General features: G+C 36.4%; 1 protein-coding gene across 5 annotated transcripts in view; it reads right to left on the bottom strand.

Moving 5' to 3' along the window:
- sipa1l2 (signal-induced proliferation-associated 1 like 2) overlaps positions 1-12,955 on the bottom strand; it is a 127,598-nt gene that overhangs the window by 63,827 nt on the left and 50,816 nt on the right. For all 5 annotated transcript variants that reach the window (XM_015379581.1, XM_015379583.1, XM_015379585.1 and 2 more), the window contains exons 3-4: positions 7,758-7,891; positions 4,974-5,162 (exon numbers count right to left, since the gene is read on the bottom strand). In XM_015379581.1, coding sequence (XP_015235067.1) covers positions 4,974-5,162; positions 7,758-7,891 — 323 coding nt within the window. The remainder of the gene's footprint in view (positions 1-4,973; positions 5,163-7,757; positions 7,892-12,955) is intronic.

Here is a 12,955-nt window from a genome sequence, read left to right as displayed (position 1 = left end):
AAGGGCTGTATAAATAGATTTACATCCAAAACTTAAAAAGGATTTGGCAGTCTTGCAACTAAAGCATCCAATTTACAAATTATGTTGTGCTAAAAATAAATAAATAAATAAATAACGAGCAAAGATATTCAATTCCTAATATCTAAAGCAGGATTTCAGCCACTTTTCTTAAAAAAAAAAGGTTTGTTGTATTTAGCCAAGTTGGATAAAATATTCAAAAGCAGACTCATAAGGAGGCTCCAAGCTTTTTTTCCCCCGATAAGTCATTGGCTCGAAAATATTGTTTTCAGTATGATGTGGAATAAGAGATATATATGTACATAAGATTTCATGTTAAAAGATTTTAGAAGAGTAAGAATTTGTTTAGAACCTTTATTTAGAGGGATTTCATAAATAGAATTTAATGCAAATGTAAACAACAATCAGAATTTAAATGATTGATGTTTATATGATTTTATTTCCACTTTACAATTGCACTTCTTTTTGGTTGATGTTTGCATTTAAAGCCCAGGAAAACTAATCTTTTCACAATATTGATGCATTATGACAAAATATCAAAAATAAGAGAATTATTCTTAAAGAAAATTGTAGATAGGTTTTTCATAACAGAAGAGCTTTTTATGAGGAGGTGAGTTGAGGACATTTAAACATAGCAATATTATAGGAATAAATATATTTCTTTCCCACATCCTATTATCGTTCAAATTTTCTTAAGCATATTAAGCCATCTACAAAATCATCTTAGTGGAGGTTTTAAAGCTTACAAATCCAAAAAACGGCATGCCTATTGAGTGCATGGAAAAATGAGGGCAACATTGTCCCAGGAGAGAGCCATGAGGCACCTGAGGGATACAGCTTTGCCCTGGCACAACATGCAACGCTAATGCGACATCTGCTTTCACTGCAATCTACTTATGATGCAAAAAAACATGGAACAGTAACTCCAAAAAGCCTTGCCACCAGAGGCAAGCCAAAGATATAACCTTCAGGGATGGCTAGACCCTTGTAAAAATTAGACAAACAAAGAGTGCCCTGAGGCTCTATTCCTCCTTTGCAACTCCACTGCACATCTAACCCTATGGTAATAAAGATTCTTAATCTGTTACATGTATTATAAAGTAACATGCAATCTGAGAAGTAAACACTAAAGCTTTTTTTCACAAAACATTTCCATGATAAAACCTATAGAAACAGAGCATCTGTCAAAAAAACAAAAATTTAAAAGACTAATGACCTGGTTGCTGATATTCCTAAACCATTTTTTAACTCAACACACAAGGCAATCACCTCGACCAAAGCAGTGTTTTACATTGCTTGCTCATCTCTTCCATCTTGAATAACTAAATATTAAAATCTTCCTGAAGAGCTTATCAGCATCCTATGGCATCAGTGAACTTTTTAGGCACATTAACAGAGGAGTTGTCTCTATGCGTAAAACTGAAAGGTTTCTAAAGGGTTTAGGAACCAGCTTCTGATCTAGACAAGGAGTGGAAAAACAGAAGATTTTGGAGGAACTGATATATTCCTACTAACAGCGTACTTTTTTAAATGTATTTAAAGCATTCACTCTTTATGAGGCAACATATAATGATAAGGTTATGCTTTGATTAAAACTTAAAGATGGAATAAATAGCATTTCCCATTGGGTATCCTTAAACACACTTATCATTTCTGTTGCCTCCTTTAGAAATGAAAATTTACCACTTAGTAACTGAGAAAAGCGAGATGTTCTGCAGGGGTGTGTATGGATCAGAAGAGGTCAAAGTAATGAAAAGGATAGACAGCATCTAACTGGGCTACAGAGGAAAAGACTGGCTGTCCTGTGTGGTCTGATCCTACAGATGAACTTTGGCGCATACCTCGTAGTAAAGCACTGTCAAAAACTCTGCACACCAGATTATAACTGACAATGCATCAACCCTCCCATGAAGCTAAATGGCTAAGGAGTGGTTGGAGGAGCTGAAGAAATGCATTAGAGAATGCAAATATCCTAAGATATAGAAAAAGATTGAATGAGCATTTACAGAAAAATTGAAAAAACATAACAATAATATTATAACTATTAGCACCCAATAGCAGATCACATGCTTGATGATCTGATTTAACACCAAAATGGGAATATATTTATTTGAAGAAAGACAGAGAAAACAATTGTTGTAATTGTTACAAAAGAAAGGCTCAGATTATATTTTTGATAGTATAAAAGAATAGAATATCGTTTGTTCCCGAGTGTTGAAACTGGGTATAACTTTGCATCTGTTGCTATGTGACTCATATTATGTTTAATTGAAAAAGGAAGATAGATGGTTTTCAAGTTTGTTCAGTTCATAGCAATATCAGAAAAGAAAACATTGTGTTCAATGATAAAATAGGTTAGTTTCCATAGTAAAGAAACAAACAGAGCCTTACAACAACAACCCTAAGAGGTGGTAGAGTGCTTTCTTCAACTGGTACAACAAATCAGATTTAAAGTCAAATTACACCTAACAGTGGAACTGCATACCAGTTTATAAACTTGTGAGGCTTTCTTGTTATCTCTGGATTCCTGCTGCAGAAACCTGCACATTACATTTATGTTACAGTTATGCTGCGTTCACACGGGACGCAGCTGGTGCGACAGAAGCAGCGAGTTTACATGCAAAGTCAATGATTGACGCGCGTCAAGGCGCAGCAAAAGGTCCCACGATGCGTTTTGAGCAGCAGGCGCAGCGCGTCTGAGCAGCTGAAGCAGCGCGTCGGGCGCGTTGAACTAACTGGTACAAGCAGCAAAAATGAAGCAGCAGACGCGATTTTGCTGCGCCAGCTGCGTCCGGTGTGAACGTAGCATTAGCTTACCCTGAACAAGCCATTACTTTTTTTAAGTACTTATTTTAAGGCATTAAGGTAATTTGCAATGTCTTTCGTTATAAAAAGGCATTTCAGATTAAACAGCGTTATTTTTCTTGCAGGCATTTAGTTTCACTACACAGAAAAAATTTATGATAACATCAATTATTGAATTCTTCTTGTGCAATACCATCTTCTCATTAATTAACTAAAGGTGCAGACCAAGTTCAGTTGATTGAAATGGTATCATATACATTTGCACTGAATATGATGTAATTGATTAAACTAGCAAATTAAAATATTACTAAGTTTAACTTCTTTAGACTTTAGGGTTGAGGTATGTGAGAAGCAAGGTCAGCTTCAAGAGCTTTAGGCCTAAATTAGCTTGCACTCTCCTATTTTGAATATATTACATTAAAATAAATGATCATATCTAGATAGTGATGTCTGAAAAAACTTGTTAGAATTCTAGAATAAAACATGTGCAGAGAATAGAGAGTAAATCAACAAGTTTAGAGAGAATTAATCTTTGAACTTGACCACTTTTCATTTGCTTTTATTCTTCCACTGTAAAAATGTGCAAAAAAAACATGCAACTAAAGATCTAAAGGTTGGCTTTGTCATCACTTCTATAATGAGAGCCTTTCCCTTGTCAGTTAGAATGATGGGCACGCACTAATGAATGCAATTAGACTAATAAGTAGCAGATTCCCTGATAATAAAACATGGCTAATGCTTCCACTCCCATTGCCATCTTGTAGTTTCATTAGATGAGAAATGAAAGGCACTAAGATCAGACAATGAATCTACCTGACACCTCTGACTGCAGAGAAAGACTTCTAGGTGACACCATCCTCCACCTAAGAAACAACACATTCGCCTTTTCTGATGAAAGTCAGCTAATGAAAAGGAAGTTAATTTTGCAAGTCTTTCAGCTTTATCAGACAATGGTACCTATGCCAAACCTCTATCACTGATAGCTGTAACAAATGTCAGATTTTATTGAATATACTAATTATATTAAAACAGCAATTAATAAAGCATTATTAATATGAATGTGGAGTCCATTTTGAGAAAGGTGTCTACTAGATGAAAGCATACATGCCTAAATCAACATGGAGTAAACAAGCTGTAGTTAACATTTTAGAATAATATTTAAATAATTTGAGGAAAAAATACATTCTAGGCTGGGAGATTCTGCCCCTATTCTAAGGTAAGCTATCCAGAAAACGTTGCCTCTTTCTGTGTTGATGCAGTTTCTCCATATTTAAATTAAAAGCTCTACCTGCATTTAGGGTCAAATCCAGACAAGTCAAAAAATGCACTGATGTATCAGGAAAGGATCGTAACGGTGGACCTTTTAGTTTGTCTAGCCCAAACCAGTGCGAGGCCGGTTGGAATTTCAAACAGTGCTTCAATTTTTCTGATAAATAACAATTTGTAAGCCCTATCTGGTGGTGCTAGTAACACCACTCTTCAGTGTGGAAGCTTTGTGAAGAATGCTAAATATATTCTTTATCAAAGATTGCTTTAACAAAGACCCCAGAGGTAAAGTAACAGTATTTATTATTAGGAAATAATATTGGAAAAGACACCCTTGAAATATATAAAATGCTTGTGTTTTAGTAATGCCACACAACCCTTAATAACTGCAGAAATAAACACCATCTAAAATGTTGAATTTGTATTGTAAAAGTTTCATTTAAACCCCTCTATACAAACTATTTTGGGTGAGGTATAGATGCACCATCCAACGTTAAACCTCTGTGTATATATTACATGAAGACACAGAAGAGAGTTTATACTAAAATGGCAGAAGTGTAGCAAATTGTAGAGCTTTGTGAATTTTCTTATGAGTGTCTTATTTTAAAAAAGGATTGTAGGTTATAGAGGTGTAATATTTGTGCTCTTGTTTTGATGGATTATCACTAAATGTATATCTCTACATTGAGTCAAAATTAGACTTTGAAGGCACTAATATTTAGAGCATAACCACTGAAATGAAAAAGTCCATAGTTTCCAAAAGTCACAAACTATTCCCAGAACATTTTGGTCTTTTTTACTGTGGACTGGTTCAGTGTTGTTACCATTTTGAGTCTGTGTTTGCATTTATGACCCTGACTGTAAAATGGCATCCAAGTACTCACCCCTTGCTCATCCAGTTTGAGGAGCTGTTCTGGGACTTTGGGAGAGTTGAGGGCCAGCCTCAGACACTGGATATTAAGCTCTGGGATGACATATTCCAGAACTTCCTTCAGAGGCAGGCCGCGCGCCGTTCCATGCCTTGCCGTGGATGGAATGGCATCCTCTAGGATGGCTCCACGGAGGGTCGTCAACTGGCAGAGAAGATAAACAATCAACCTTAGTACGATGAACTGCAGTGTTTCAAACACAGTCCAACATTTCCATGCTATAGTTGTCTCTTCACTTATATTTATATTTGCCCTGTTATCCTACCTGGCTGCTCCATTATGATGCCTCTCAGCCACATTAAAGACTCATATTTTAAATAATTAAGCAGGCAATGCATGCTAAGAGATTTTATACTTTTCAACCCAATAATGTGTTGGTTAGAAAAGATAATGACAGTGTCAATAAGCCTGAGTTGTTGTTTTGAACATCAAAGACACGTTTACACCCATAAATCCCATTTCCATCTACAAAGACTATGGACATCAGTGTCAGCAGTCAATGGCCATCTGAGAGAGAGGCTTTCTGAAAAGCAGATTACTTAACAGACTTAGTGCGACGGGGAGAGTGAGAGAGGCAGTAGAGCAGACAGTCACAGAGGGCATTGGGGCTAAATGAGAGGAATTAACACAAACAGACGCTGCAGTGGTTCGGAAGTTAAAACACTGTCTGCAGGCAGCCTTCATGGCTGCCATGACCCAGATACATTGTTTTATCATGACCGTCTTCATTTAAACTGAGAACGGTGCAGGATATCGGTGACATTTCCCTGCCTGACACATCTGTTGCACTTGAATAATTCAGTGAGTGAGACCAACCAGCATTAATCAAGGAAAGCTCTTGTTGCACCAGGGACATTCAGGCTGTGCATATCACTTTTTGGATTAATCACGCAGAGAGTGCATGCATGTGCACGCCTGGGTGTGTGTTTAAGAGAGCGGGAGAGTGAAGATGATCACAGCAAACTCTGATTGACAGCACCAGTGCTTGCATGACTGACCAGGACGGTTGGACCCCTCCAGAAGGGTGGATTTTTTTCATGCTGCACGATTGACCCGAGCTGAATGACCTTAACGTTCTGAATACAATATATTAGTTTTGTTGCAGGTAAAACAAATCCAGTTTCTTTCTGCAGCATGTTCCATAGGATGTCACTACATTCCTTAATTTTTCAGCGAGCCCCAATCATCAGTAAGCAGTGTCTAGTTAGCAGACTCCTGCCAAGATAGCACTTCCTGAGACCTATGAGCTCTTTTATAACAGATCATTTTTACAGCTCAAACATATATTTAAATAAACTGTAGAAAATAAATTTTTGTTACGATCCATCATATAATTAGACTAAGCATTTATTTTAGTAATTGCCCAAATAACCTGGGAGAGAATGTCCTAAAAAAAAATATATACTTTGTCAGTACTTTTGTCTATTTTGGTCTTGGAGGGGTGGAGGTTGAGGGCCAACAGCACTTTAAAAATGTTCTTTATTTGCTGTAATTCTGTATTGTATTCTACATATTGATTGATCTCTCTTCATTTCATTACCTTTTATCTGTCTCTCCTCATTCATTTCACATTCTTTTTTATTTTTGATTTTCTTGATCTTTTCTGGCACACAGTCACCCAGCTTAAATTTTGCCCTTCAAACAGAGGTTGGCTGGAGTTTATTATCAGCCCAAGGCCTTGCTTTGATGCAGGCTTTTATTTGATCACAATACAGATGAAAGACAAACTGCAATTATAACATGATCACTTTATTTACAATACTAAAAGCACTTCTTAAAATTTTTATTATTATGCGTTTGTATCTATTCATGGTAGAATTAAAAACTACACAGCAGTTCTGCAACACGCCTTCATTTTATATGGCAGAGGAAAACCCTCAAACCATCACCCAGGAATCCTGCCAAAACTCCCCATGACATCTGCAGTCCCTTCTGCAGCAAAACAGCACTTCAACTCCAGTTTTATCAGACCAGAGGACGACTATAAAAAGATCATCAGTGAGCATTTGCAAACTGTACTTTTTGATTTGCTTTTGGAGTGATGGCTTCCTGCTCTCCTTTCAACCAATGTCGGTCCAGGACTTTTCGTAGCAGTTTAACATCAAGACCCGTTCATTTCAACGAGACATGACCTGTACTGGTCAAACAGGTTAAGTTGGAGTATTAGATAATTACATAAATTTAAATATTGTAACTCAAAGGATGAATCAGAAATTTTACCTTGCGGAAGTTCACACATGGAAGCAGCATCTAAGGTGTTTTCCATCAAATCAGAAATAAGTGATTTTGTCAAATCCTAAGAGACCTAACAGATAAATTCAGTGTGATTCTACCTCAGAATGTGAAAAAACTGGTTGAACATTTTATTTTGTCATAAAAATGTAGTCTAAATGTTCATCAATATCTGATTTTCAATGTACACTGTGTTTTAGTCTTTACACTGCTTATTTGAAAGCTTACTATGAAATAATAAAGAGATCTATAGAGTTTATCCTCAATTTGGGGAAACTGTTAATTGACCTAAATGTATTATGTTAAAGAGAAATGTCTTTTGAAAATGTAGTTAAATTGTGGTCATAATACTCCAAGAAAAATCACAACTTTATACTTGTATTTTCTTCAATTTTACCGTCTGTCAGTCAACGCAAAGTGCGACTAAAATGTATTTCATTCCTGCAGCCACCTCTGCCACAAGCTGCAGTTTAGTTTTTATAAGCTGAAAAAAAGGTTGATTTTTACCTGACTGGTTCTGAAGGTGATCCGATAGTTATACTGCATTCCTTCTTTCTCCTTTCCGTCGTCCAGCCTCTCCCTGCGGACGCTAACCGCCACTGGCCCCAGATTCTCATCCACACCAAAGTAGTTCTGATGCTCTACAGACAACATCAAAAAAACTTTCTGTTATGAAGGATCATATCAAAAGGAAAAAATGCACATTTTTGTTTGATTAGACATTGATCAGTTACAGATATCAAGGTACCATGGTTTTATAATGGATTTAAAAAATAATCGGACAGTTGATGCAGTTTCAAGAACTTTAGCTGAGATGTCAAAGAAAGTGTCAAAGTGAATCCCTCTGTAAGCAACACGCCCCTCCCCTACCTGTTGCTGTAACATAGCCGAGCAAATGAATGAACTTTTTCAAGACTGAAAATACAGACAAATAAAGGGCAGTGTACGAACTGTACTAATGCTACAACTAGAACTGTACGACGGGTTTAAAAGTTCACATCTCACGATGTATGTTCTGTATGGCCCAACGTTCTGCTGCGATCTAACTGCTCACACTGCAGGTCCAAAAACCACACATCGGACTCAGCACCGAGTGATGGTGCTGGTCGGACTCGTCAATGTGGAAGAACAACTCCCTTGTTTGCTCAAGGTTCTGGTAAATCAGCTCGTAGCTTTTGCTTCAACAGCCGGATCTACCTAAGAACCCCTTAAGAGGGGCGAATGAATTTCAAACATGTTCTATTTTATCCCCACCTTACCACTCCAGATCAGGAGGTGGTCGTGAGAGGCTGCTCGCCACTCGTTACCCCCTGTATACTTCATGACGCAGGATACATGATGAGGCTGAACCTCGACCCGATCCGTAGAATTATCGCACGACTGGAGAATCGGCCCGAAAAGGGCAAATCAAATTGTACAGTTTATGCCTACATGATGATGTTTGTTTCCTAATGTTCTCTGATGCCTTGTTTGAAAACCAGGATTTATGCTGAGATTAAAAAATATGAGAATTCTTAAGTGAAATCTAATAAAGTGACTTTAGAAGTTATTTGGTGGTACTGGTTTTATTTTGGGGTAAACAAGTAAAAGGGGCTTGATAAAATGGATGCTTTTTCCAGATTTTAATATGTATGCAATTAATTCCAATGTCATATTCTGTCCACTTCAACATAAAATAAATATTAAAATATATTGAAGTATTCAAAGTTATATTGTATGTTTAAATCTAAATTAGCAGCATTTGGATGTATAGTTTTCTATGTATTTATGTTGGCATTATAATACACGGGAGACATTTACAAAATGTCAGTCAGAGCACAATGTCAAGTAAAAATCTCATACAGCATCCTCCTATCTCTCATGACCCCAGACAAGATTAAGCAGGTATAGCTGATGGACCGGATTATCGGATGAACTCGCCGAGCAATTGCAATGAACGTTGATAAAGAGAGATTTGGATAAATTCTGAATGAAGGATTCGGCACAGTCAGACGATTACGGGAGGCACAGCCATTATTTCAATGACAGGTTATGTAAACAGCGAGAGCAAAAAGTTGGAAGAAAATTCAACATATTTGGTTTACAATCTCCGATAATAGATTTGGTAAACCCACTGATCTGTGCAAATCCATTTTAAAATACAGATGACCACGACATTTCCTGGGAACATTCATTGCTTCCAGAAAATTCTCCCAAACCCAGACAGTTCACAAAAAATGAATAGATATGAATGATTGCTCTTGTTTTTCTGCACTTTTTTTTTTTTTTGTCTCTCAAAAAATCAGGACTTATTATACCTTCCTCCCAAAAGTCAGAAAATCGCCCTTTGCGGTAGACTTGTAATAATCTAATGTGCAGACAGGTCTGATCTACTATACATGGCAGTCCAACAAAAGTTATAAACACAGTTGCTTGCTTTGAATCTTTTTTAAATAGCTTCATAGTAAACGCCTTAAAGGTGGTTAAAAATCTACAATTCAACCCGTTTGGTTTTATAGCGATAGCATTATTAAAACCAGGCCCAATTCAGTGTGTATAGACTGTACCTTGCACTTTAATAATGTTCTTTCCATAGTTATTGGCACCACTGGTAATGCAATTTTTGGATAAAGAGTTTAAATGAATTAAGGTGTAATTGCATTTGAACCAGCTCAAATTACAGAAAAATGTAATAATCTAACCTTAACATACATTGAAGAAAAGGAAATTACACAGCTTGTCTTTGGAGCAAAAGCAGCGGCACTATTATTATACTGAGAGAACAGATTTGACAAGGTCGGATTATGCAGGGATAGGGATCTTTGCACAATAATTTACAGCAATCTTTCCAAAGAGCTAATGATGACATGCACTCTAAATGGCTGACATATACTTTGGAGAAAGAAACAGGACCAAAGCATCACATATCCTTCACCATACAAAGCAGAAGCTATTGGTGGCTATTCAGCACATTCAAGACCCACATGCAGTATTTAGTGGCAATACCTTGAACCGTTTGACCAAATGACAATGTTCCATTTAAAGGCTCATGTTTTAATTCAATTATATGAATTTTGAGTGAACTTGTCGGAAAATGTGACAAAAAAGAAATAGAAATTGAAAGGCTTTTCCAGTCTGCTGGTTTGGATTGATTTAATTAGGCTATGCAAAGCAAAATTGTCAAAAGTTTATGCAAGACGTGGCTGTATTAATCAGGTTATAGACGTTGCAAACTAACATGGACCTCACATGTAATGAAAAGAAGTTTTCAGGAATGCGTTGGCATCTGAGTAGTTGTTGATCATGGAAGCCTTTTCAAGTTTAGCAGTTTCCATCAACCTTTCCTAACTTGAAACTTCAAAATGCAAATAATGAAAAAAACACAAATTAAAACAGATCTTTTTCCAGGCCTTTAGAAATGTTTAGAAAGCTTCAAGTCTTTAAATATTAGGGTAAGGAAGTAAAGCCTTTTCCCAGTATTATTCCCAAAGGATATGGACAAAAGCATAACCCAAACTTTTGAGCATAAAGCTTTATCTTTTTTAACCTTTTCATAAGATGAGGACCCAAGTTTGGGTCCTCAGCACTCATCCCAGGATGGTTTTTAGACCTGTAACATATTCTCTGGGGTCTTGCCTTTATTTTGATACCAAAACAATTAAAATAAACTCTGTAGTTCTTGAGATATATTCAATTCATTTTGTGCATGTTATTTTCAAGCATATTTCTCGAAAAAAGGCCTAGTGTCCAAGATCTTATTCCTTAAAGCCCTCTACCACCCTGCATTTATATTTACTTTCTACTGTATTTCTGTGCATTTCATTGTATGTCTGTTGCTTGATAAAAACGTCGTAATTTTACATTCATTATACATTGGCACCACTAAAAAAACAAATTTGAATTTGATTTTTCCATAATATTTTTATTAAAGACACTGATACACAATAAACCAGCTGTTTTCGTTTTCTTTTTTGTTTTACTATCTTTCAAAGAGTCTGCATTTATTTTATGGTTCTATCAGGCAGTCAAATACCTTCACCTGGACAAAACCTTTGATTAGGCAGATCAAAAATAAAGGAAATCATCTAACTAGAAGTTTTTCAATAAAACACAGGATAGAAAAGCCTGAAATAGAAAGCATTTATTTGTTAAGATGAAAATATAATACTGCTGTGGAGATGTATGAACTAAACTAAACACAAAACTGAATAATCAAACAACAGAACCTTGACTGTTAAAATTAGTAACCTTGCTCAGATGACTCTCATTGCAAATTAATGATATTGCATAAATTGTGTATTTATTTTATATTGATGTTTTTTTTCATACTTTACAAAGCCACCAGGCACAATACGAATTCTAGATGTTTCAATGCCTTTTAGGAATTTGTCAGAATTCTAACTAATGTAATTACAAAAAACTAAACACTTCCTCCATGGGAACTAAAATGGGGAATAATAATAATAAGAAGAAGTATCTATCTCTTTAAAACATGGACAGGAGTGGAGATCTGTGCCTGTTCTGCAAGGTCTTGAACAAACATGCTCTAATCCAGGCTAAAGCTGAGGAGATAGACCTGGATTCACCAGATCACAAACACAAAGATGTCAGCAGGGACTGAAAAATGTACAGGGAGTTCAGCTGAGAAAGCCTTGATACATGCCATGTAGTGCACAAGCCTAAATAGTCACACACTTAGCTGTGTGTCGCTAACATTAAAGGGACGTACATGATTTATAAATTCAGTGCATAAAGCCAAAGGCAGGTTAGCTGACGAATGTGTGACAAACAGCCAAGGGGCTTGATGAGGAATAAGGTCAATGTTTGGAGGTATATTTGACTCTATAGCAACTGTGTAGTGATTGAGAAGTCAGAATGCAATTTCCAATCAAAATCTTTAACTTATCTCTGGTGCTCATCATATCAAAGCATTTGCAAAATGGATTATTTGACAATCATGTCAACTGGGATTTATTTACTGTTATCTCTTATCCTGCTGACCCCAAAAAGGTCCAAAGATCCCTTAAATAAAAGCCTTCTAATCCAACATTGACATTTTTTTATCCTATGCCGACATCCATTTCTCTAAAATTGTCAGAAACTACCTACATGCATTATGTGACTCCAGCCTCATGCATCAAAGGTTAACTCTCTGACCTGAGATCGTATTTGGTTTATTAGGAAAGCTCAGGTTTAAACACTACAGTTGCTAGGGGGGGGAAAAAGCTGCAGACACTCAATAAGGTCAATGTTCAGCCTGGGTTGATAAAAGCTTGCCATGAAACATTGACACGTGGTCAAGTTTATGTGAGTGTGCATTTATTGTGAAGTGCAGGTGATGACAAGCTTGTCTATCCAATAAAACACCTCACAAAGAAAGGGCAAAGGCTGAATTCACATACTCTGTAAAAGGCATCTACTGAAAAAGATGCAATGTAATATTACCAGTGCCTTTCATTAGTATTTATAACCTTTTGTAATTTTTGTTAGGTTGCAAACACAAACGGTATTTTTTAGCTATTGTATGTGATAGATTGACACTGTGTAACATATAAAGGGTAGAAGAGGATACATGTTTTTTCTAATGGCTTTACACTTGCGAAGACCAACAGTTTTGCCCCTACATTTCCAGAGTACTGCAAACTCAGTCAGAGTAGATAAAGAGCATCTGTTTAAATACTTTGAAACAACAAATAAACTAAGATCTAGCTATATACAGCTGTATA

Source organism: Cyprinodon variegatus, unplaced genomic scaffold, assembly GCF_000732505.1.
Source record: "Cyprinodon variegatus isolate N-32 unplaced genomic scaffold, C_variegatus-1.0 Scaffold195, whole genome shotgun sequence".
NCBI lineage: Eukaryota > Metazoa > Chordata > Actinopteri > Cyprinodontiformes > Cyprinodontidae > Cyprinodon > Cyprinodon variegatus.
Note: the sequence above shows the minus strand (reverse complement) of the source record. Positions and strands in the feature narration are given on the sequence as shown.